This window comes from Cotesia typhae, unplaced genomic scaffold (assembly GCF_013202065.1).
Source record: "Cotesia typhae breed Kobodo isofemale line unplaced genomic scaffold, CoteBio_Ctyphae contig_5, whole genome shotgun sequence".
Classification (NCBI taxonomy): Eukaryota; Metazoa; Arthropoda; class Insecta; order Hymenoptera; family Braconidae; genus Cotesia; species Cotesia typhae.
In genome coordinates this window covers 6,412,069-6,439,781 of record NW_027423757.1, presented here as the reverse complement: position 1 = coordinate 6,439,781, position 27,713 = coordinate 6,412,069, and the positions used below count along the sequence as shown (strand labels likewise).

The following is a 27,713-nucleotide window of genomic DNA, read 5'->3' as shown; positions in this document are numbered from 1 at the left end:
TTTAATAAAACATTTTCTGATATAGTCTGATACGGTCATACATGACAATATTAGGCTAAATATGAGACTAAAAAGATGACTTTCAATGATTTTTATTTTTTCTAGTTACGGATACGTCGTATTAATTAAAAATTGATTTAATAGTCGAATAACACCTTAGCCGATGCCAGATAAGCTTCTTAAAAAATAATTTTCATTTTATAAATTAATACCGCAAATTTAACTTTCTTGCGGAGAGACGATTCAGAGACTATGCGCCACCTGTCGGAATTTTTTAACACTAGAATTTAACAAAAAATCATATGAACGTATCAGACTATTTCAGTAATTTTTTTGATGGGATATAATATTTGTTGATACATTAATGATGTATTTTCTTGTTTTTAAATGCAATCTGTTTTGTATATTTTATTAATACTTCAAAATTTATTGTACTTATTTGAATACTATCTATGTAGATAAAATTTGCTATTCGACTCAACGGCTTGGCATTAAAACTAAATAAATAAATAAATAAATGAATGAAAATCGATATTTATGTAACTTAGTGAAAAGTCGAGACTTGTTGTTCACTTTATTCAGAAAAATTTGAATTTTTTGTATAATTTTCAATTTAATTTGGATGAAATAACCTGACTGATATACTTCAACTATGATATTTTGACAGGTAAACCAAAACCTCAAGTTATGTGGTTCCTCGAAAACCGAATGATTGACGGAACGTACGAAGAACGGGATGTCCAGGGACCAACGGGAGATATTAATTTCATTACTGAGAACCGTATTACGCTAAAAGATCTTAACCGAAGCCAACATCATGCTAAATTGACGTGCAAAACCAATAACACCCACCTAGCTGAGCCACCATCAACCACTGTTGTTATCGAACTTTTGAGTAAGTATAACATCTCATTAATAATTAAAGAGTTCTAATGGCATGGTATTAATTAATTCTGTTTATTTTCTTTTTTCGTATCCCGTCGAATAGTAGATAAAAAAATTTTAAATCAAATAAAGTTCTTAAAAGTCATAATTTTTTCTAATCTATATACTGCCAATAGAAAATTTAGAATATAATTTCATAATTCACAAAAATAAAAAATTCTTAGGTCACCTATGGCAATAATTTTGAACTACGAATACTTACTGTTCTGATAAGAATTAACATATTTCGGGTTAAAATGGATAAGTTTGAAAAATGAGGGTTCTTATCGCCCTATTATAAATATTTATATGTATCTGTAAGCGAGGGTCCCGTGAAAATAGAGAGACTAAAGTAATAATCCACTCCTTTTGACTACACTAATCTCGAGACTTTTACTTTTTAATTAGATATACCAAGTATACCTAATAAATTTCCCACATCAAAAATTACTGTGATGGCATGAGGTTTAATATTCGACTACGAAATTACTTTCTTCTCCGAAAAAATTGAATCAAAAAAATTTCCTCTACATCAGCAAGAAAAAATTTTTTCACTGTAGAAATAGTAATTATATACAACACTAATCAGTGAGTCTATTATTGACTTATTATAATCATTATCATTATTTATTATTATTATTAATAACAATTCATCAGTTATGAGTAAAGTTCTTACTGATTCTATTAGTGATCTACCAGATCATTGATCAAGCAGTAGTTTAAGTTAAATACACTGAGATGAAAAAATTTCTATTAAAAATTATTTAAACTCTTTTTATATTGTTGAGATGATTTGATAAAGTTTATCATAAAATATTCTATGTATGAGATTATTCAGAATTCAATAATAAAATTCGAATTCAAATTAGTTTGACTAATATTATTTACAATGCCCGTGGAAAGTTTTATTTCCTCATTAATTACTAGCAATAATGAATTTTTTTTCTGTATATTTTTATTTAATCATAGAGAAAAATTTTTTACGTGAAATTAACCTCAGCGCTTGAAGGATACTCAATACAATTTAATTAAAAATGAAAATGGAGAAATCCAGGGAAAATATTGAGAAAAATTATACTAATAAATACCTTACCCATTGAAAGGAAAATTAATTATTTGTAATTTAAATTGAAAGCATGTAGAAATATTTTGCAATATCACAAATTTATCTTAAAGGCAAATAAGTTAAAAAAAAATTTCTTGATTTATTCTGTATAACGATATTTAATTCATTTTTACGAAATTGAAACATTTTTCATAGAATTGCCGACTGAAAATGGGATATCGGCGTTATGCGGACACGTATTGGGTAAGAGTGATGGGAATGTCAAAAACCAATCAAAGCTTTTGCAATTGATAACATTAATAACGTACAACCAGCTGGTCGTATTGCCAGAAAGCTAAGAATATAAAAAACGGTATATACATATACACAACACATCAGAATAACGTACACTCGCTGGTGCTTACGTACAGATATATATTTTTCAACAAAAAAAAAACTTAAAATAGGATATCGAGAAAAGAATTAATCTGCATCGAAAATATATATGTATATTCAAACGTTGAGATATTGAATTTAATTCAATGTTTCGTATTGGACTGATAGTCAACCATTTTTCGAGTCACGTTGTTCATGTATCGATGTGATTTACGGTTAACTATGCGCTACAGCTACGCTGAAAATATAATAAATAAATCGACGACGCAATCGGACAAAGCGAGGAAATTGTTCGGTTGGCAAAGCACTCCAAAGTATATTCTCTACGGACATAAAAAAATACTGCTAGCTCGCCGTGTTAATACATAAAATTTATTTACGTCAAAATTATATATTTATATTTTTTTCATTTTTAATAATATGGGCCAAACTATTTTTGTAGGTTGAATAAATATTTATAGAAATTGCCTGGAAATATACAATGCGAAATGAAAATTGCGCCAATTATATAACTGGTGCGAGTAATATTATTTACACAGTTTAATGATTAATTTATTATGTACTCTGGTTTGTGTTTATAATGGTTGGTTCATAACTAACAGTAAATAATAGCAAAAATCTCACAGATGTGTAAATAAAAGAGATATGTATTGTGTATTGATATATACACGGAGAGAATTTTATGTTAACGATAACCATCACTATCATCATGATTGCAATCATATAAAAAGTAAAGATCATTATAGCAAAATATTTTTTATTATTTGTTTTGAAATGGAAGTTGAAAGTGATTCAAGTTTAAAATAAATAAATAAGCCAGCTTAGTTTGTCTACTCTGGTATGTATTTATTCTCTTGGTATATGTCTATATTTGAAAATAAATGATGAAACGTATTTATTTGAAGTAAATGTTATACTCTGTATATTTATAATATATTAAATAAGTTAAAGCCAGGTATCTTGCTGTAGGTATTGCAAAGCCTGACACAGAGTCAAGATTGTGACAACAGTTGCTTGTGATCCCTTATGAGAGAATGAGAATAGACTACACTGTACCTGATAAATCCTGTTAGTGTAAGACCGACAAGACTATTCCAGTTATTTTCCTAGGGGTGAGCTTGAGACTAAAGTCGCCAGAAGATACAATTAACCCCAACATTTCAGTGATTTTCGAGCAACCTACTATTAAGATTCCCTTTAGAACTGTATGTTCGTTACCGTTAACTACAACTGTATCCCCAGATATTTACAAAAACAATTATGTTAAGTTCACAAATAAAATAATAATAATAATTTATATTTTCAGTTTTTATTATAGTTTTTATAGTAAATATAAAGTATTATAAAACCAGTCTTTAGAAAAAAGTAAATATAAAAAAAATAATAATAATAATTTTTAAGACAGTTAACGTTTTTTAATAAGAAAGAAAAATTTCGAAATAAAATATCAAAGAAAATAAATATATCATAGCTACTATAAGCACTTTGAAGACAAATACCGATTTCATAGTGCTTGGAGTTTCAGATCATTAAATTCTCGACTAAAATATTCCGGAACAATAGTCTCTCAGCCAAAATATACCATCTGAATTTGGCATACCAATAACCATCTAGAAAGACAGCCATCTCTGTTTACTTCTTGGTTCGTTAGCCAATCCACAAATTTTCTTTCCATGCACAAAGTCCCACTGAGTAGCTTTGTACTTAATGTTAGTGTAATTTGATTCCGAGTAAGTTAATAAACTCATCAGCAGATTAGACCACCGTTCAGTAGTTTGACTAATGCTAAGCCATTGTAATGTGCGGCAATACCATGACCTATAACTCATTCTCAAGTGAAATCAATTTATTAAAAATTATCTGTTTTAACATATTAAAAATAGACAGTTATACTAGAGGATCCATTTATTAATTAATTAATAAAGAATAATTTAAATTAAACACACAATTAAAAAATTTTTAAGATATTGCAAAAAAATTTTTATGCTTACTTTAGCAGCTATATACGATAAAATGTTACGCTACAATTTTTATAAAATCACAAATGTTCTTATTAAATACAATAAAAAAAAATTTTTTTCTCCATCTGATTGGGAGTTATTTGTTGAGTGTTAAAGTTGTTCCTGATAGTATTATATTGCATCACTTTTTTTTTCTGTAAGTATTTCTCCGTAGAGAATATGCATATAAGTCAAAAAATAATCGTAGTAATAATAGTAGATGGAAATCTGTATCGTGAGAACGCTAGATTCAGCCAGTTTCACGTTCTTAAGTGCAGTAGTAGGCAATCTACTAATATTAACCACTCTCGGAATAGTGTTCTCCGCTAAGATAAAATTGCGTCATTTTGCCTTACAGATAGTTTACCATTTAATTTTACTTCTGATAATTGTAACGGAAAAAAAAAAAAAATTTTCGACAATGTCCTCCGGCAAATAATAGGCAAGATAGGAAAACCGACTCGTTCGCTAAGTTCCACTCACTTAACCTGTTACAGCTTTCTTTTAATTAAACAAACTCAATTTCATCTTGTATTTTAGTTTCCTTACGTTTTTTTCTTTTTTTTTTTTTTTTTAGATAGCCACTAGGAGTTATCGTTCTTACTTACTTACTTACTTACTTTAGAAGTTAGTTAGACGGTCGGTTGATTCTGTGCATGCCAGTATAGATGTAGAATTGAGAAGATATTTCAGGAAATTATGAAAATTGTTTTGTTGCTCTTAGTAAATGAAAATCAAAGTTAGATTTGAATTTCAACTCACCTGCGACTTGACCTGTTTCCCAATTCTATCTCTCTAAACAGTTTTAATAGTCTAGAGGCACTGCGAAAATGTCATTACTCTTTCAAAGAACCGCAAAATTTTAACGAACTTATGCTTACATGTCCTTTTAAAATATTTTTTTTGTTTTTAGAGTTTCTCTCCTAAGAGTTAGTTACAGCATATAGCATGCAATTAAGAGTTTTACTAAGCTCATTTAAATGAATTTATTTTATTTAGATATACTTCTTTGACTGTAAAAATAAAGTGAAAAATTTATCTTTATGCGTGTGTTCAGTTAAGCAATTTTCTTTCTACTTTTTACTGTGAAAATTAAAACTTTAAATAAAAAAATTTCTGAATAAGTATACAAAATTTTATATTTAATCAATTTACTGTTGAAATGCTGAAAAAAAATTAAAAAATATGCATTTAAAAAAAACGACCCACAAATGATTGTCAAGTCAAATTTTTGTACGGAAAATTTTAATTTTTGAAGTTCGAATGCTATGTGAGTAATTTCACGTTTCTTTCTTCACATTTTACTTACATTAATTAAAAATTTTTCCCTAATTTAATAAAATTGATCTATCGTGAATAAACATTTGCTAAAGATTTTCAAGAGCGCTAACTATTTTAATGCGATAAATACCACCAATGTTATCAATCGATAAACCAAAATAAATTCCTACATTTTGGATAATGAAACTTTAATATTATTCCTGTATATAATTATAATCACATTAATACTAATTAAGAAAAACCACAGACATTAATTGCTGTATTTTTACGATGATTATAGTAATTTTATACAGACAAACGCGAGCTTGTAATGAGCAAAGTTTTTAGAGGAATAACACATCCCCTAAACAGTTTATGCAGCCAGCCAGCAAGCGTGGCTACATGCTGATATTACTGTGCTGTGGTATTGTTGGACACACTTATTGTGCCATGAACTTTCACTAATACCCGGAAGTTAAAATCACACAATGCCAGTTTTGATAGAAAATTCAGATTGCTGACGGGAATTTAAAAACATTGGAATATTATGGTTGAATGAATAAAACACATTTCATCATTTCAATACAAATCGATAAATTTTTATTATCATTATTATTATTATTATTATTATTATTATTATTATTGTTATAAATTGTTGCAATAGGCCCTGCTAAATAAAAATAAATGATAATCTATCAAATATTTATTAATATTATGTTAAAATGATCATTTTTCTTTCTATCAGTGTAATATTAAAGTATAAGTGCAATATGAATACATTAAAGGTAATGGCATTTCAGAAAATTGCCTAATCTTGAGGTGTTGAGAGTACAGCTCTATCTCAACTGATTTCCGTTATGAGCCGTGCAATTAATATAAAAATAGTATGAAATAAGAAATGACAAAAATTTTCTTTGCAATTAATCTGTGTAGATAGCTGCGTGAATCAATAGTATTACTTTCAGTTCGGCAGTAATTAAAACGCTGATAGAGAGTTTAAAAGATCCTTTTAATGAGTATACTTCGATTCTATTTCAGTGAGACCGCTATCAGTAAAGATCGTGGGAAAAGAGCGGATTGTCTCGGCGGGAAAACGGTACGAAATAAAATGTCGTAGTGCTGGTTCCAAGCCACCGGCGAATTTCACATGGTGGAAAGGATCAAAGCAAGTTAAAAAAGGAGTTAAAAATGTAAGCACCATTTAATACTACTTTCATTATTCATTAGTTTTAAAATATTAATTTTTTTATATTTTCATCCATGTATAACTTTACATATATTTTTAAATAATTTTAATTATAATTAAGACATATATTTAATATATATGAAAATCGGCCGCAAGTCAGCTTTTTAGAATACATTTTTATACATACTTTATATGATATTCATTAATATATTCCACAAATTTTTTTCATGGAGATTTTAATTATTATTTTAAGTATAATAAGAATAATAATCGTTTCAAGTATTTCAAATATTTAACATAAAGATTATAAGATAAATGTGAACAAAAACATGCAAAGCTGCGTTAAAATTATTTGTTCGATTTTTCAAGACAGTAAGCTTTATTTACAGTTATATAACTCCATGATTACGTGAATTTTTCAGAGTTTAAAAATATCTTGCTCAGAAACATTTTCATTTACTTGGAAAATATGTGTGTAATGCTTTATGAAAAATATTTTCCGAGTAATTTATACTTGCAAACATACCTAAAAAGAATACTTTTATTTAATTGTTCTTTTTTTCAAGTACATTTTTTACGGATTCAAACAAAAAGATTGCCGTTAAGATAACAAATAAACGCGGTTTATTTGTAATTTTTTTTTTTTTAATTGAATTGTGTATTCTGGAGTAGTCAGAAAAAATTGTCTTTTCTAGTTTCATGCTCGTGAATATGTTTTCCTTGATTTTTTTCTCCATACATAAAGAAATTTCTTGTTGCACAACAAACCGTACCATGGACAGAAAAGTAGAAAATTGCGAGTAAGCTCCGAGAATAAACAAAAAAAAAGAAAAAAAATCCATGGAGCAAGAAAAAGAGAGAAGAAAGGCGTAAATAACGGAATGAAAAAGCGCGGCCAGCAAATGCAACGGGCGTGGTTGTATGCCAACTGCACTCTACTCCCGTTACTTTCAGCATCCTCTATCTTGCGATTCGTCGTCATGTCTCTGTTCGAGACATTTGTTTTACCTTTACTCTCTATATGTATGGATACGATATATCAACTCTTATTTAAACAATATTTCAAAACAATCTTCAACATAAATTCGCAGCTTTTTAATTTATTTTAAGAGCGAATAGACACTGTGATACGTTATGCATCCAGTCGAATGTAACTCGGCCATAGATGATGTGTATTTAAAAAAAAAAAAAAATATCAACAAGTAATTTATCAAGATGGAATTAAATACAACTTTCGTATAATATAATAAAAAATATACTTTTTTCAGAGAGCAGTAGACAGTGTGAGAGATTACAGTGTTTTATATAAATCGCAGATAATAGAAAAGTCATGGGCAACAAGCACTAATAAAAGAAAATCAGTGGTAAACTCTGAGGAGGTGACTTTTTTCTCGGATTATATTAGTTTATTCTCCAGAGGGTTTAAAATGAATGTAAGTCGGGTCTGATTTTTTGCGTCTAAATAAACTGACAAGTTGAATATTCCTATTTAAGCTCACATATTGTATAGAAATAGCAACATAAAATGATGTTAAAATAAAAAGCGACATGTGGTGAATATAAAGTTGCTCCATACGTGCGTTGAAATATTTTTGCATCCTAAATAAAAATTTAATAAAAAATCTTTCAAACATTTTCTACGATAAATTTATGAGTTATTTTTGTTGAAGCGTATTATCATTTTTATGCAATAACATTTACTGATAATAAAAGAGCTTTATTATGGATGTAAGAAAATTAAATACTTCTACTTATGTAATATAATGTATGTACGATTGCATAGACAGAAATTTTGGTAAAAAATTGATGGCTTCTGTAAGCTGCTATGAAATTGGAAATTTTATGAATTTTATGTAAAACCATATTAAATATTGGCAATCGTCTCAATAAATTTGACTGCCTAGCGTTGTTGAATTTCTCTCTTTCCATGAATTCATCTGATCGGACAGTGGATAATATCATATATAAAGTAGCCTGAAATTAGGAAGAAATAAAAATAAAATCAAAAGTAATACTTTAAGCTGTCGATAGTGATAAAAAATTAATAGTATCAAAGCTTTAATTTCCGTTTTTTTTTTTTTTTTTTTATGGAACAAATAAACAGTTAAAACAATACAAAAGAAATTTTAAAAGGCAAAGAGGAAATCACTTTGAGTTTCTCCTGTTATTTCCACGAGAGTACGCTTGGCTTCGTGAGAAGAAGTACGAACACACAGCTGCCAGTTTCATAATCTGGCTGAGCCTTCCCATGACCCTTTATCTTTACTCAAATTTTTTTTTATCTCTATAGATATATACGTATATAATCCGTATTATGAACTTTTAGCCCGTTCTATTTTCACGTTCTAGTAAAATTTAAATCCACGATTTTAGTTACACTAACAAAAAACGATATTATTAAAAAACAATAATTTTTTATTTCTATCGGATTTTAAAGGATTTATTGCTAATAACATTTTTAAAATGTTACAAATAAGTTTAAGTGAGATATGTATCACATAGGATACATTTTTTTAAATAGTCCGTGTTTGAACCATAACAAAATGTTTGAAGATTTATTTTTTACATTTTACTAATTTTCAAGCTCGAAATACTGCAACAATCATAACTAGCTCGATCGATTCGGGAGACCCTATTCCAGTTATATTACAGGATGATTGTCAGAAAAAATATTATGGGGATGAATCCAATCATAGAAATATTTGAATTGTATATCATAGAAATGGACTAGTGGTTACAACACAAATTTTTTACTATTTTAGTTAGTAGTACATGAAAAAAATGTTTGATTTTACTTTTATACTCGATTGCCGAAGCTTTTGATGAAAAAATACTTCAATACTAGGCTATAAATATGTATATTGTGTATTAAAATTTTTACTGTAAAAAAAATGAACCGAGAAAAAATTATCTGATGTAGCTATATCAGCGTATATGTGAGAATAAAACAATATTTTTTTATACTATTTCAATTTTTTATTTTTCTAGAAATGCGCACGCTAAATAAAATATCAATTTAAACAAAAACTAGTTTAACAATTAATTAAATTAAATAGTGATTTAGAAGTAAAAAAATTACTTTTGTTTAGACTTAATTGTGGTGTAAGGAAATGAAATCAGATTTAGCGATCATGCACCCACTGCCGGAAATTTTCAATACTACTTTTGATGAAAATATTATAAATGGGCATTTATGACTATATTAGGCAACATATGGGCAAATTACGTCATATTAGGACAAATCCAGCCATTTCAAGCCAGATCTGTTCATTCATGGACATATTAGGATATCAGTAGACGTATAAAATTTTCTGATGTGGCCATCATATATGATCACATCAAGCTTAATCAAAAAATGTTTTAACAGGAGGGCCATATTCATAACAATAGTTGAAAGTTGAAAAAAAAATATTCAAGTTGTAATTATATGCTTAATTAAACTAACTACCCAACTTTTTCGTCAGTTAAATTATTAGAATTGCACGGTAGACTTTCTTATCTTAAATTCAACTCGCGGGAAGAGTAGTTAAGCTTTTAGTGTACATTAAATACTTTTGCGTGCACTAAAAAAAAAAAAAATAAATAAAAGCAGAAGCTTTTATGGTATTTTTTTGATGATCAAAAAACCCAACTACTCTGTGTTTATATTTTAAAACCCTAAATGAATAAAATGAATTGTAACTGATATTTTAAAAGTTTTATAAGCTATACAAACTGTATATGGCTTAAAGTCCGACTATCAATTCTCCTAATACCTGTAGTTTCATGGAGAATTTAATGAAATTATTGTTAATGAAGAAAAAACTACAAGTGTTTTGAACTGTATGTTTATGATGATTAAAAAAAGTATTATGATATTTTCAGTAAACTATTTCATACGATAAATAATTTTAAATAAAAATACTGAAATGAAATTTTTGCCGTCAGGTGGATAGTGTACTGCAAAAATTCCACTACAATTTACAAAGTAAATTATAAACATCTAACTATGGAAATCATCGTATCTGAGCTATTTCAACTGCTGAAGTAAACATATGCATAGGAATAAGTTATCGTACGCCTCTGGGTGTTACTGAGCTATTACAGCAAAGTTTATTGCACTGTTCTGGCTCTTTTCATACGTAGATTGTAGAATGTAACCCATCAGATTAGGATTACTGACGAGTTTGTTGAGGTCCTCGGGATGAAACTATCACATATTATGACATTTATGGCACCTCACACTTGAATTTCGTTTATACACTCAGAAATCAATCAAATGGGAGTGATGTTCTGTTTCACTTTGTGCTAACCGACATTCAACATCTGTGAAATGAAACGAGATATATCAAACACTTTAAAAAATAAAAAAAAAAAAAAAAAAAAAAAAACAAACTGTTCGAATATTGGACTATTCAAATTAATTGTTTAAGGATTGACATTGAATTTCATGATATTTTTATTAAAGACATGATAATCCAAAAGTGCAGTGAAAAAAATAATCGATCACAACTAAATAGCGAATGTCTATAACAATGATGAACAAAAAAAAATTTGTTTGCTTGATTAAAATATTTTTTTATCGTTATTTTGTTCTCTATATATGGTCATACACTATGATGCTTGCTTATGCATGGTCATGTCTGAATATTCGCCAGATCTAAAAAAGCATGATCGTGTTTGGTCAGACATGAGAGTCCTTGCTCATGCATGGTCATGCTTTTTCACGTATGGCGAATATTCAGGCATGGTCATGCAAGAAATTAACACGTGGTCTCATATGATCATGTATGATGATTTTTTTCTGATATATACTGTATATTAATTGTTAGCAAAATGACGTTGTTGTGACTTTTCTACTATTCGGTACTATGCTGTTGTTCAAGAAAGGTACAAGGAAAAAGAACGAAAGTACCTTTTGCGGCCCAGGCCGGAAAAAATTAGGTGACAAATTAGGGTTTACACTGATAAAAAAAGTAAACTTAATTCAAGAGAAAAAAATTTTGAACCAAGAATACCATTTTGAAGAAATAGATTTTTTTGAGTCCATATAAAAAATTCTTCGCTCAAAAATAATTATTTTGCTCATGAATTTATTCTGTTATTTCAAGAAAATCATGCTTTTCAAAATGATATTCTTGGTTCAAGATTTCTTCTTTTGAATCGAGTTTTTCTTTATCGGTGTAAAAATCAGTAATTTTGCGGTTGACACCCAGGGTTCGAAAATTGAACTTACTGAGTGAGAAGGACAAAAAATGATAAACCCGATTGAAAATGGACGAGATCCGTGCATTTGCGAAAATAAAGCACAATAGTGTTAAAGTATACAATGTGTTACCGTTTTCTTTTTGTGGTCTTAAAATAGTTTAACGGAGAGTTGTGAAAACCAAGCATTCTTGCAGAAAATGTTGAACCGTTTCCTCAGATAAACAATGACAAAAGCAGCATTGTACTCCCGGTCTTAAGCTCAAGTAATTTCTGTTGATTGAAATGTACTATAGATAGAAACTCAGTAATAACAATTGCATTTTAATTATGAGATTTTCATGAGAGCAGTTTTCCAGAAAATCAATTTAAATATTACGAGTTGGATATTTATTTTAGTTTTTATAAAATAATTAAAAAAATTTCGCCATTATGAATGACAAGTCATGCTTATAAATTGGATCATATTAAAAAAAATGAAATTATGCAGGTGAAAATAAACATAATCCGAGTTATTTTCACTCAAGCGTCATATTTAAATGCATTTATTTTGATTCTATTTCATTTCACTCCGTGCTCGTTGTTTACTTAGCCGTTTGCGGATAGGTATAGAGAATCAGAATATTACAGGAGAATTAAATTACCGCTGAAAGACATTTGAGTTAACATTAAGAGTATATTTTGTATCAAATATCCTGTTTAATATAAGATGTACTACATACTATTATTGTACATTATGACATTTTAATGAACATACGTTGATATTCTATGAATTTTTCATGAGAAAAAAATCTGCATAGAACAAAAGATATTAAAGATACTGCTCTGCTAGAAATAAATAAAATTATATAAACAATTTTCATAGTCTTAATAGATTTTTTTCTAAAAGTGAACTCGTCACTTCAGAAAAAGACATTTAATTATTCTTCTTTTTTTTTTTTTTATCAATTATTACTCTCGAAATCGCTAAAGAATTTTTTAACGGCAACTAAAAATTATTTTTGATAGCATTTAATAAGTTTTCCGATGAAATAAAAGAAAAACTTTTATTGTTTTATATTATTTGAATATTTCACTTGAAACAACTTTTTTTAGATTTTTTTGTTCATAGATTTTTGTACAAGCTTTTATTTTAGTGTATAACTGTATGGAATTTATCGTAATTAAGGAAATTTTATTTATCTATTTCAATATTTTATGTAGAAATATTAATTTTATTAAAAATTTTTTAAAAATAATATTCAACAAAATTTTTATATTGCTATCTCTTGTATTATTTAGAAAAAATTGAATTCCGATGAATATTCTCATCACGGTATTTATTAAATCATCAATAATTCAATAGCTACATTTAAAGTATTTAAAATGAAGTAACAATTACTAATATTTTCCGAACAAAAAAAAAATTTGAATAATAGTAATCCAAGTGAAATAGTCTTTAAAGGATCTGACGTAATTGAAAAGTGAATATTACCATGAGGTTACTCCATGAACCCGGGGGATTATCATGGAAATGTCTGTCATAGCCGTTCAGAATCACTGAATTAATTCATGTAAAATGACGAAGGACTAGAGATAAAGAGAAGAGAGAAATTGTAGAGGGTACTCACTCCTCACTCCTCAACAAACTATATAGTACATTAGTGTGGTTATGAAATTTCAGTAGGATTTTAGTAATTGACATGTCATCAATTTATTGTGTTGCAATTAGCCATCGGTTTCACATTATACACACTAGAATAGCAAGACATATACACACATATGTATATCTATATTCCAGAAACGTGGAAAGTGAAATGGAAAATGAAGAATGAATTCCGGAACCATCATTTCCATTTTCGAATAAAATTAATCAGCGTTTGTAATTGTAATTGAAATATAGCTTATTTAAATTCAGTTAACGTTTAGCACTTCCATCCAATCATGCCAATACAAATTTAAATGAGGCGAACGTAAATAAAAAAAAATAAAAAAAAAACTTCATCGTAGAAATAAAAAGTTATTTTTTTTAAATCAAGTTAATTATTTATAATGTAAATTAATTTAAATGCATTGTTATATTATTATTTTTCAATCAGATTCAAGACGGAACGACGAGTGAAAGCCTACTTGAATGGTACCCGAGCTACGAAGATGACGGCAAGTACTTGATTTGCCGTGCTGAGAATTCACGATTATCCGATGCAGCCATTGAAGATCGATGGAACTTGGTGGTACACTGTGAGTAATATTGATCTTTGATATAAGCTCGCTATTCTATGACTGGGTATGTATGTACATGTATAGCTATATACATATCCCACCATTCTTGAGTACCTACTAGTATAATACCCAACTACACTATTACATCGTTCGCATAAAGTGGTTACGTGTCTGACGATAATAGAAAATAAAATCGATTATTCCAGTGACTAGTCTTCTCTTTACCACTATGTTGCTCCAACGATACTGATATATGTGTATACTTATATATACATATATACATCCAATAACACTACATTGTCAACCGGGTTACGTATTCTCGAGAATTTCATTTGAATATCCGATTGGTCAATAAAATCTACGACGTTCTATATACAGAGAGGGAAAGACTGAGAAAGAGAACGGATAACAAGGATCCAATTTCGCCTGTCCTATTGAACAAGTCCTTCAAGGTCAAATTGTTCATTTAATTCCGCCGAAATACCAATATAACCACGTCTATATAATTTACTTCTTTTTACTGTTTTTAGAGTTTATGTATCCATTATATGCTTGAAGAGACATTTGAGTTCACTAGTTTACAAGATAAAATAAAGTTGTTACTTATTATACTGTAAAAAAAAAGAAAATAACTTGATTCTACAAAAAATATTCTCTTGAAAATTTCACTCTTGCTTTGAGTTACTCAGTTCGAATTAATACAAAAAATTCAAGACCAGAATCAAGAAAGTAAAACTAAGATGTGGAGAAAAAATTCTTCAATTAAGAATTTCACGAATTCAACAAAGCACTTTATTATTTTGAAACTAGATCGGCTATTTTTTACCCATAAATAATTTTTCTCTTAGATTAATAATAATATTTTTGATCTGTAAAAGTCTAAAATTTGCTTATTACATACAATGATTCAATCTCGCGGCTTGTCACGACGATAGCGTCGTTAATTTAGAATGGATCTTTACTAAATTCAACATATTTATTCTACAGATAAATAGAAAAGTCATGTTCGAAGATGATCTTAATCGATCAAGTAATTTAGAAATGCCAGGATTTCAAAATTTTTAAATTCATAAAAATTCATATTTCTTCACTTTCTTACCCGACTAACTTTTGAATGGAATAAATTATTGAATCTCTGTAAATTGCATCTGAAAGCTCTTTAAATAAGCTTCAATTTAAGTACCACATTATATGTGTAGCCTTGAAATTAAGTCCTATTCCGCTATGCCAATTATGATTTTTTTTTTTTTTTTTTTTTTTTTTTTCAAAGTAGATTTCATGTTTTTTTTTTTTGTATACAATCCAAGAAGTTTTTTTTCAATCATTATGAAATCTACTTCCATTTTGGCTGTCGAATAGTATTTTTTTATATTTATTATTATTCATCTTGATGATTCAATTCAACTAAGCTGATGTCGAGTTGTTAAGTATTTTGTAAGCAAATATATACACATTATATTTGATTTTCTCTCTGACTGACAAGAAACATAATGGGTTTAACATTTGTGAAATTGGTGTGTATTTAGAGACTCTCAAGATTACTCTCTTAGCGTAGTTTTGATTGATTAAGATGAGCGGTAACATTGATTTAAGATATTATTGACTTGTCTCAAGAATATCAACAACCCTCCCATATCTCATATTATCTATATCATTGAAAACAAGTCTTTCATAACTTTCGAAATGGGTTTTTAGGCTATTTTTGGTATTTCATTTATTACTATTTCTTTTTTTTAAAGATTTTTTGGTATTTTGAGTAAAGAAACTTGTTCTATAATCAAGAATGTAAAATTAAAAAAAAAAAAAACGGAAGTTATTGCTAGTTTTTATTATAAATTATTATAATAAAAATTAATTATTATATTAACTGGCTAATTACAGTAATTATTATATATTAACTGGCTAAATAGAGAACCTTATATGGCATAAGTAGCGTATCAATATAAACATCTTTCTACAGTAACAATAATAAATGACAAATAGATACGCAAGAGCAATATGATGTCCTAGAGCCTTCCTACGAAATTATGTTACAAAATTAATCAGATCTGTCTCGTGAGTTGTTTATCTTTATGAGGAGATACCAAGGGAACCGATGTTCTGTTGGTACATCTCACGATATGCAGTATCGTTATCCCTTTATTTACGACTATTATACCTCCGATCTAATTTGTTCAAGTAGATCCCGGTGTACTCATAACCTAGATACTCACATTATAATGTGATCATCGAGAGTTAGGGAATTTCTAATGTGATTTACTACTCAAGATTCTCCATCAATCTGTTTAGCGATTCAATTTAAAATATATACGTACTCGGAGCGATCCAAATGTGCAAGCGGAAATAAACCGAGATAAGCCCGCTGATGAGTTAACTCATGATGAAACAATTATAAGTTTAATTAAGCAATGATATAGTCAGATACGGTCAGGCAATTAAAGGGAGTAATAGCTCGCATTTTTCGTGTTTATTAATTTTAATTTGAATTGGAACCTAATATTGGTTTTTTAAAATAAATTTTCAATCCTTTGACTATAGTTGGCTTTCGTTCGATTAATGTTCAAAGTCAGCTGACGCGAAAGTGGTTGAAAGTAAACTAAACAGCTTCAGTAGAAATTGCGGTGGAACAGAGTGACAATAAGGCGAAAGTGTTAATTTAATATAAGCTGCTCTGTCACAAGTTGCTTGCGGTTTTCCAATCAATTATTAGTAAATATAATACCGTGTATATGATAAGTCAGGGATATCAGTATCGTACAATAAAGTACATTAATAAATGGCCCGTTGACATGGCCCATCAGACATGGCCCGTTTTTCTTTTTTTTGGAAAAACGTGCACTTATAATAAACGCCTAAGGTACTCTAGGGAAACATTTGACTACTCTCGAGGTGTAGGACCCTACTAATTAATAATACTGATAGAAGACTTTATTAATTGTTGACATAGTTATTTATTTGTCAATAATTTATTCATTTATTTAGTACAGCTAATTTTTTTTTCTTTTTTTTAATTGTTTAAAGTTGCATAAACTACTAAGGTCATGAGCGACTACGGTAAGGGGTAAACTTTTGATATAGAAAATATTCATTGGTGTACGCCGGACTCGAACGCGGTCCAATGCTTTGGTAAGCAAGGGCCGGATCCGATAAGCTACTGCGCACTTGTTGGAAAATTATTTATCAAATATTATTAAATATTTACAAAATCTTTCTTCAGCGTATGATAAAATTATACAAAACTGTGAAACAAATTTTACCAATTTTATTAATTTCAACCGATTTCCAAATTTTTATCACCTTTTTCGAACCAATTATATAAATGTACAACGCTTTAATTATGTCTTACTATCGCATTCAAATGAATACTTCAATTCTTCATGATTAACCTCTTAATTTAACTTTAATTAAATTAAAATCTGTGAACTACCGTTTTTAAAGCTTTAAAAATTCAGTAGTGAGTAATCAGAAAGATTTAATAATTTTCGGTTAATTTTTGTTTTCGTTAAATTTAGTAGTTGTTTGAAAGCAGATACATGGAATTCTTGTTACAAAGGTAAAATGTAATCTCAAACCCTTGATTTATAGAGAAATTTTAATTCTCAAAAGACTTTGACAATTCAAATATGTGCAATTAATGTTCTTTTGGGCAACTCCGAGTATTTAAACTCGTTATAGTTGAAACTTAATACGAAATACTTTCTACCTACGCTAACATTAGCCTGATTGCATAATAAATAATTAATAAAAGTAAATGAAATGCGATAAATTAAATTTTCTTCTGGATAATCAATGTTTGCTCAATTAAAAATGTAAAATAATTCATCAATACAAATCAATACCGTAGATTTACTACCAAAAAGTTTAATTACGATAGAGAATTTCGTATACTGTAGATAATTGAAACGATTATGTTGGCAATGCCATCCACGATGCGTTAGTTAATTAACTAATGCATACCAGATGAAATGCTCTGCAGTCGGGTCGGAACACTTACTGTCGCACAAACTGATTTATATACATTTATGCAACCCCCTAGTATTTTATTTACACACACATTTTGATACTCCGTTGAAACAGCGCAGGTAAAATGAGAATGATTTTGCTAAGCAGTTTTTTTTTTTTTTTTTTTTAATTCTGTATATGTTGAATATATTATTATTATTCGTCCAACAAAAAAATAATAGAAACTCTCAATGATAACCATGACTCTAAAAAACGAAAAAATAATCATAAATCAACAAATAAAAATTATTGGATAAATTAATGCTAGTTAGATAAATTGTAAGTGGAATAACTGTCTGATCAAACGTGCGTTTCACTCCTTATACTTTATTGATTTTCACTTCTCGCGACCCAATTAGTTTTTTCTCTTTTCAAGTGTAGAATTTTAATGGGTAGTGGAATGAGAAGATTAATGTTTTAAATAATGGCTGTTGATTTAAGAATTAGTTCATAAATAAATTTATTCATTTTGAAGATCATAAAAGCTTGTAACACTTTATATGATGTAGACGGAAAGAACAAATTTACATTGCATATCCTCCCATATTATACTGTGTTATCTGTGGTGAAAAAAAATTTTAGATAGTATCAAACATAATTCAGATAATACTAAATTATTTTTGTATTATACTCAGTGTAATCTTCGATTTGCCCAAGTAATTTTTCTGGTTATACCGCGTAAGGTTACACTGGATATAATCCAAAAAAATATCCCGTATAATTTGAATTATACTCAGTAGAATCTTGGATTATATAATTTTTTCGAAAAATGTGATATTCAACTTTTTTCTTTTTTAATTAATAAATTTTTTTGAAAATTTGTAAAATTTGTTAAAATTGTGATAATTAATTTTTTTTAATTATTATTTTTTTTTTAATTTTTTTAATTTTTTCTAGATACGATAAAAATAAAATTCATTACCTGCGATAAGAGTCACGAAAGCCGAAGGTTATTGAATAAATGTCTGTAGTGAGTAAGCAAATATGCGTTAAAAAAAATAGCGAATCCAAGTATATAAAAGCAAAATAATATTTGGGCGGAAAAGCGTAACAACTCTGCCGGAAACACTTTCCAACCCTCCGTGAAATTATTTTTATTTCGTGGCGAGCCCAGGCGAAAGCCCCTTCGTCCAGTTGGTTTCGCACCACAAATCACACAGTGCGATAAATGTTCTACGTAGGTCTTACAAGGTTATTTATTGGTAGAATAGAGGAAGGCGTACGGCTAAAAGCAAAACGTACAAAGACTCCAAGTACTCGTACGTACTTTTAAAACTTCCATCGGCTAAATGGACTAACTATTCATATTGCGAAGCATTTACGATTTTATTTAATTTTTTAAATCAATTGTTCATAACATGCGCGCTTCTACTCGGATTTTTTCAGCCCCATTTTTTTTATTTTACAGTTATTATTATAAAAAAATTAACTTGACTAATTTTTTATATTAACTTACGAAACTAGGTGTTATAATTATGTGTACTTTATTTCTTGTCAAGAGAAAAATTGAATTAATTTTCAAGATTTAATTTTGTATAGTTCACTGTAATAATACTGTGGGTACAATAAACCGTATCTTATATAACTTCAGTTAGTTATAGTTTAATTATGACGCCATAACTAATGCTAAATGGTAAAACCAGACTGATTAGTGAATACCCACAAAATCAACCATTATTCCAACTTTCAAGTAATGGAAACTCGGTTAAACAATTGTTTTTTTCTTTTGTATTGAGATTTAATGAAAACACGCATCTGTGAGTAATAACGGAATTCATATTTTATTTTCAATTATCGCACTAAAAAATATAAAAAAATTTACGAAGTAGATATACTGGAAAAAAATCTTTTAAAAGCCAAAATTTTCTGTAACTAAAAATAATTTTTGGCTTAATTAATAAAAAAATTTTTTCATTCAAAATATCTAAAAAGAAAAAACAAATTTTTTACTTTAATCCTTTCTAAAACATATTTCAGACTTATTTTTTAAGATATAGAAAATAATAGTAATTTGAGGATTGGTATATAAGAAGAGTAAAAGTATGAAGAGTATTTTTTTTTAAGAAATTAATTTTCTTTCAGTGTAACACAAATGGCATCTTGGATGTTTTGACGGTTTCAGAAAAATTTAATACTTAAGAAATTTGACGTTCTTTTATGATTGTATGAAAAGTTGAAGTTATTCACGAAGAATCTGTGTTGAAATAAATTAATATTTTGCATCAATTGAAATACTTATTGAAAAAAAATTTAATTCAAAAAGCGGACCAACCAAAGCCACAAAGAATATCTGGAGAGAGAGCTGTAACATAAAGCGTCTTGACTAATTAAATTTAGCGATTTACTTTCGTACAGTCTTCAGCATTCAACGCAGCACGTTATAATTATAAATTTCAAATTTGATTGCATTTCCCTTTGAAACCGTTTTAATGCTTATTTTATCGAAAATTTAAATTCTGATAAAAAATTAATCTTAATGTTTTAGGGGAGGATGGGACATGATGGCCCCCTCAAGCTGGTTATTTCTTTTTGAGATTTTTATTAATACATAAAATATTTATTTCGACCGGCTATAAAGAAAAATAGTATACACTACACGGACATGATGGCAAGCAGTGCAGAAATTTCAAACTTTCTGCCCTAATAATGTAATATACTATTATGCGCCCTTTTGGAATTAGTTCCGCAATATATGACATTCAGTGAAAAATATTGTGTGTATTTAGTCATTTTCACTCGAGCATTTCTATTACGAATATAATAATTTTATAAAAATCGCTCTGTCGACAAACAAAAAACTTTCAAACGATATTAAAAGATATAATTTTTCATATACCGTCGTCGGCTTATCACTTTATTTAAAACAAACATATGTAAACGGAAGGTATATTTTTCCTCCATTTTGATTATACAAAATGTACTAAAGGATACTGTACTCAAACTCATTTATCTCCACCATAAACTGAAGTAGCTTACGTGCGTATAAATATTTCGACACGGTATGATGAGTTCTCACGGATGGAAGTGAGGAGCTAAGTCGAGCAATGTACTTCTCTATGCACATATTTATATATTATTTATTATATATATTATATATATATTATATAATACCTTCACATATTTACAACAATATATATATATATATATATATATATATATACTCATACCTATTTATACGTCCATGTCATGTGCATACGTATGTATAATATTGCCCATGCACATCATGTACAACCATCCGCCACCTCTTTATGTTGCAGCCCACAGTTACGCGTTTCCACTCTCACGTTCAATTTAATACTGCTATGCATTCCGCCTTACTGTGGGCCAGAGTCACCTCAGAGTAAAAAAAAAAAAAAATAAAACGTTAACGACATCAAGTTGTTGAGCTATGTGAGCGAGTAAGGCGCTACTCTTCTCTCAAGCATTTCTTTAACTCCCGTCTTTCTATGAAAATATATATGTATTAATATTATATATGTATTTTATATCTATATATTTTTTTTCATTTCATCTCTCGCATGAGCACCGGCACAGCTCGGTCATGCTTTTCCTCGCAATTTAAAATGTCAAGTTTATTAAATATTAAAAGGACGAGGGGAATGTTTTACCCAAACTCATGAGACTTCGAGCTACAGTCTCTGAGTTATACATATAATCATTTCGAAGAGTTCGCCTGTACATAATATATTCATCGTATACCCTAGGCGCTTGTGCCGTGAGACGTTGTCTTTCTGTTCACCTGTGCGAAATGTACAGACTCAAACTTTAGTTTTATCCATTTCTTGGTTTCTGTTTCTACTTTTTACTTTTTAATTTTCATCACGATACACATAATCTGCTTTGTATTTAAAAAAAATTTTTTTTTTTAACAAATAATTGCATAGCTGATACAATAGCTAACAGTAATTCATTGTACTAAATTTTTAATTTATACCGACAAAAAAAAATGATTTATTTTTTTAGAGGTAGTCAGAAAGAATATAATTGTAATTTGTGATCTAATTTTTTTTTTTGTTTTTTTCAATATTGAAACCTTTCCAATTTTTCAATTTGACATTGTTTTTATTAAAAATTTCAATGCAGAACGTTTTAGTAACAAATTTTGCTCTTGTGTTAAATTAACAATGAAAACTATTATGTCAATTCACAGAGTAGCACAAGACCAACTTTGAAAACACGTTGTTCTCGAAATCGTAGAGATTTAGATCCGACTCCTAGCTTGGTTCTCTAATGTTTTTTCAAAGTTGTTTTTGTGAATTTTTAATGAATTACATTACAACTTTCATTGTTTATTTAACAAAAATCATTGAAGTTGTTAAAATTATTGATAAAACATTGTAACTAAAATTTTTAATAAATAATAATGACATATAAAGTTAAGAAGGCTTTAATTAAAAAAAAAAAATTTTTACCAATCTTGAGTACAATAATTACTCACAATAATAGAAAAATAATAATTGTAGAATTACTATTATTAATTTAATAATTTACAAGTGAATAATTAAGATAGTGAAAGAATTTATATTTAAATTAAGCCCTATTTTAGATAATGCTAAATTTTTTGTATCATTTTATTTCCAAGTATGAATAAGTTAATTTCCCTAAGGTGACACAGAGCATCACTCCTATGAGATAGATTTCCAAGCCAATATAAATACAAACAGCGAGTATAAGCTGCTATAAAGATTATCATATGTAACTGTTTTATCGCTAAGGAGACCAACGAAACTCTTTTGTGAATAATTCAATGCTTAACAATAATTGACAACAAGTATGTGCAGGTTCGACAATGCTACGAATTGCTCAATCAAGACAATGGTTCATTCTGGAAAAAAAAATAATATTAAAAAATTAATTTTAAACGGTTCAGTGAGTCGGAAGTAATACAATAAAAATTTAATATATTTTGTGAAATATGACGACAACTACGTTTTTTTTCACATATTTTTTTTTTTGTAATTTCAAGTTGGAGTATCCAGCAATGTTAAAGTCTCTTATTTAGAATTATTTACAGTGGCGTTGCTGGTCGAGAGCACGCTATCTGCATCAGAAAGGTCTGGACAAGTTTAAAGTAATTAGGACAAGTCTCGCTTGCAACTATGACTTTCACATTATAATTTAAAAAGACAAAAAATCCACCACTACAAATACACAGTACATAACTTGTCAAATAATAAAATATATGTAATTAAAAAAAAAAAATTTTACCTATTTTTTGTTAATACACGGTAAAATTAAACTTGCGGGTTCAGTTATTATGTAATTATTTAAAATACTTTAGGTACAAAAAAAAAGGGTAGATAACTTTTCTTTTAATCGTTAAAAGGTTTTTTGTACGCGCTGTTGTAAAATAAGTTATTTATAGTATTAATTGTGAATACCAGATACGGAACGTTTTGAATTTCCAATTGGTTGTAATCTTTTTCTAAAAAGTTGACTGCGTATCTTTAGTCGTTTTACGTCACTCCCGTAATCTTTTTATTCGGTTGTTGATTGGTCGATTGAATAATGGCCGGATTTTTTGGATGAATGAGGGCAAAGGAAATCAAGCACGGTGTGTCTAGTAATTTAAATAGTTAATGTAATAATAGTAAATAGTCATAGTAAATATGCTTTCGCACCCGGTTTACCGTATACAATAAAGTATTGTGTTAAATATTATTTTAGACCACAAAATTGTATGTAACTTGTACAAGATTAACTTCCTCTTTAGTCGCATGTCTGACTAAACATACTAATTTTCACTTGCTGTTTACATACCTATTGATTATATACCACAATCTAATTAAAATAAATTATTCGCTACGATTTCAATAAAAAAAAAAAATTTCTTTTCTTCAGAAGTGAATGTGAATTCATTACAATCAATTTTGAGTTAAAATTGAATGAGCATATTTAAATATTTTATTATTGTGATTGAAATTAAAAAATTATTTCGGTGGAAGGTGCGTAGTTGATTTTTCCAACAAACGTATACTTTTTTTTATGCACAAAAATAAAAATAGTTTTTTATTCATTGCATCAAAATGCAAAATTTTTAACTTTTAATATCTTTAGGGATTGCAATTGTAAATTTAAATTAACAACTCTTATTCTATTGAATTTTATTACCAGCGTATAGGAACGACCTCGTATGGAAATGATGACACGGAAAAAAAATCGATGGAAAATATAATCCCATCTGATTCAATTGACGTTTCTGTGACAGAAAAATACATATTGGCAAATCTATAATTTACAATTGATTATTTGTCATGATTTTGATTAAAGAATATCGATTTTTGGTGTGTTCGTTACAACTAGATTGTATAATTTACGCTCGCAAAACCTTCAATTATTTTTTTAATGATTGATTATTTTACGGGAAAAAAAAAAAAAAAAAAACATTGAAGGTAAACAAAAACATGCGAAAAATAATACCAAAATTGAACGTAAAAACAACAATTACAGTGTGTTTATAGTTAGAGATGGTTAAAATATACGTAACCAACACCACTTATGTTTTGTGACCAGCAGGTTGTTTAAATAAAATAAACAATGAAAATTGGTTTCGTTTTTAATCAACGAAATGTATAGGTAAAAAAAAAAACTCGTTGCCTCGTTAAATAGTGTTAAAGATCGATGTATTGTTTGTTAACGAACGAGTAGGTAAGATAAGAATAGTGTATAAGGGGAATCATTTATATTTAAATATTTATTCTATGTTATCTCCGTTAAAAATTTTTGTGATAGCGCTATATAAAGCATGATGGGCTCGTGTATGAGAATATCAAGCCATACAGGGGAGTAAAAATTAATTTGTTATGATACTTTCATTTTTATTTTATTTTTTAGAAATGTGTACGGCAATTAACATGTTGTATTGAACAAAAATTGATTTAGTAGTTGATTAAAAAATGAATGTCACTCAAGAAACGCCCCTTTTGCTTTGACAAAAAAAAATCCTTAGAGCAAGAAATTGGAAATTTTTTTAAATCTGAGGAGTTATCAAATTTAAATAGATTTGATAAAAAATGAAACTTTTTTTAAATCTTAACGTGTTGGTATTTCAAGAGTTTAAATTAGAAAATTTCAATTTTCATACCTCTAAAAGTACAAAACGTTTAATTTCTGAAGCCGAAAGTTAGAAAATAAAAATTAAATTTTCACATTTCTAACATTTCTGAGTTGATTTGAGCAAAAAAAAATTTTTTTTGTACTTCTAATTGCTTTGCTGCAACAGGACGTTGAAACATTTAAATATTAAATTATATATGGACATATTAGGCCTGATTAAAAAAAATTTTAAAGGAAAATTCTCAAAAGCTTGCATTCATAACCATGAAAGTTGTTTTCTCGAATAAAAGTAAGTACTTCTAGGGCTGAGAATATAAACTTCCTAAAATTAGTTTTCAGCAACGATCTTATATACATATATGTCTGAATAGAAGGATAGAAATAGTACAAAAAAAGTCAAATTATTAACAGGATTTTTACGTAAATGGATCTGACAAAACTTTGTCTCGAGAGTCATCAAATGAGACTCACAGTAAGTCGTAAAGCCGACAAACTGGCATGAAACTTGCTGCAAAGTCGTTTGAACGAGTTACGATTTTACCAGACTCTCTCATGAGACATTGAGAGTTATGTAAAATAAAAAAAAAAAGAAAGAAATGAAATAAAATAAAAAATAAGACGTCTTGAAAAGATTAATGTGAAAAAGGGGAAAGGGAGAGTTTTTAGAGTTCAATTTTCTTCTTGAACAGTTTTTACTCCTACTATATTGTTTCCAATCACTAAACCAATTGTCATGAAATAGCTGCCGTGTTTAAGTAAACTATAAAAAAAAAACCGGTAAGTATATTAGCACTTTTGTTGTAAATTTTTTATAGCAAAAGGATTGAAACAAGAATAAAAAAAATGAACAACTATAAATATAGTTTTAAAAAATCCATTCGTTATCACGTTATTTGTTACCAACAAACAAAAATGATAGTCATCTTGATAAACGCGCGCATTGCCTAGATAAATGTTGTAAGTGTAAAGCTACAACAAAAAATAAATAAACAAAAATAACGACAGAGTAGTCTTTTACGACAACAATTCAGATTTTATGTTCCAGTTTACTTGTGTGAACCATTTAGATGTTGCTTCTCGGTCATTTAATGTTGAGGTGTTTTCTGTGAAATCAAATAGATTTTGTTGAGTTTACAGAAAGAGCTGCATTCCTCTGTATTTACAGAAAAGTGATAAAAAAATATCAAACGCTCTTCAGTACTCAAACCATCACCGTATTTTATGGTAACAATTATTTTTTCAAATGCAATCAAAAATCTCTTGAAAAAACGGACGATCTCTTGATAGGGAGAATTAAGATTTTGTAATTAGTGATAATTGTTTGAGATAATATTAATGGCGTCAATAAACCATAAAAATTAAAGATTTAGATAAGTTAAAAAAAATTAACTTCTTGAATTAAAAAAAATATACTTTGAAGAGTTTCACAATTTTGAATCAAGACGAAAAATTCTTGAATTAAGTTAAATCTAGTTAAACTAAAATGTGTTCAAGATTTGTTGCTGTCGATAAAATTTCAAAACGTCATAAAAAATTTTTCAAGCGCTTTGAGCTCGAATATCGTTTGAGGATCATAGGATGACCTAGAAGGTCAAACATTTTCATATTTTTTTTAGTGAGGAAAAAATTTTCCCATTCTTTCTACACAGTTAAAAGTATTTATCCTAGATTCAAGAGAATTATATCTTCGAAATTCTCATCAAAACCCTCAGGCCTTTAAATTTCACACATGGTTAACTATTAAAATTCTCTGATAAAAAAATCTAAGAGTTTTTTAAGATTTACAATCTCTAAACCTTATTCAAACATTAAGAACAATTTTTATGTATAAAATGTATTTATATTTTAAAAACATTTTTGTTTTTAATATTGTAATTTATAATTTTCTCAAAACTAAAGATGATTGCTTAAGATTGAACATATGTAAATTTTTCAAACTTTTATAAAAAAGGAATTATAATACTCCTCACAAAATACTATTGATAGGAAATTCAATACGTAAAATGAATGTAAAATGGAGTAATATATTTAGCAACAAAATATTCTCACGAGGTTTACAACGGGGCAGTTAATTGCTCTAATTATTCTGCAGTGTGCGTCGATATTCAGTGTGGTGTGTATCAAGCCACGAGTACTGGGAAGTCTCGTATACACGAGATAGATACAAAGGCATCGGAAATCCGGTGAATCTCGCATGAATATTTACGAACAGCTTTAGTCATGACTCATGACACACCTTTTGAACTCACGTCACTCTGTAGAGTCTCTCGCATCAACACGGCTGATATAATATATGGACACTCAATCAGCTATACTAGTACCTTCAATCCCTCAATTAAATTTTGCCACTCTGATACAAACTAACATGCCAGAAATTATAAAAACGAAACGCAATTTCCCTGACACTAAAAACGGATTAAAATTATCATCAATTCGGAGTATTTTGTCGACGTTTTTT

The 27,713-nt window shown here is 28.4% G+C and overlaps 1 protein-coding gene across 2 annotated transcripts in view; it reads left to right on the top strand.

Annotated features, from left to right (window-relative positions):
- Positions 1–27,713, top strand: part of LOC141530884 (cell surface glycoprotein MUC18) — a 124,020-nt gene that overhangs the window by 67,823 nt on the left and 28,484 nt on the right. For both annotated transcript variants that reach the window (XM_074248264.1, XM_074248265.1), the window contains 3 exons: positions 668–895; positions 6,664–6,815; positions 14,074–14,215. In XM_074248264.1, the coding sequence (XP_074104365.1) occupies positions 668–895; positions 6,664–6,815; positions 14,074–14,215 (522 nt within the window). The remainder of the gene's footprint in view (positions 1–667; positions 896–6,663; positions 6,816–14,073; positions 14,216–27,713) is intronic.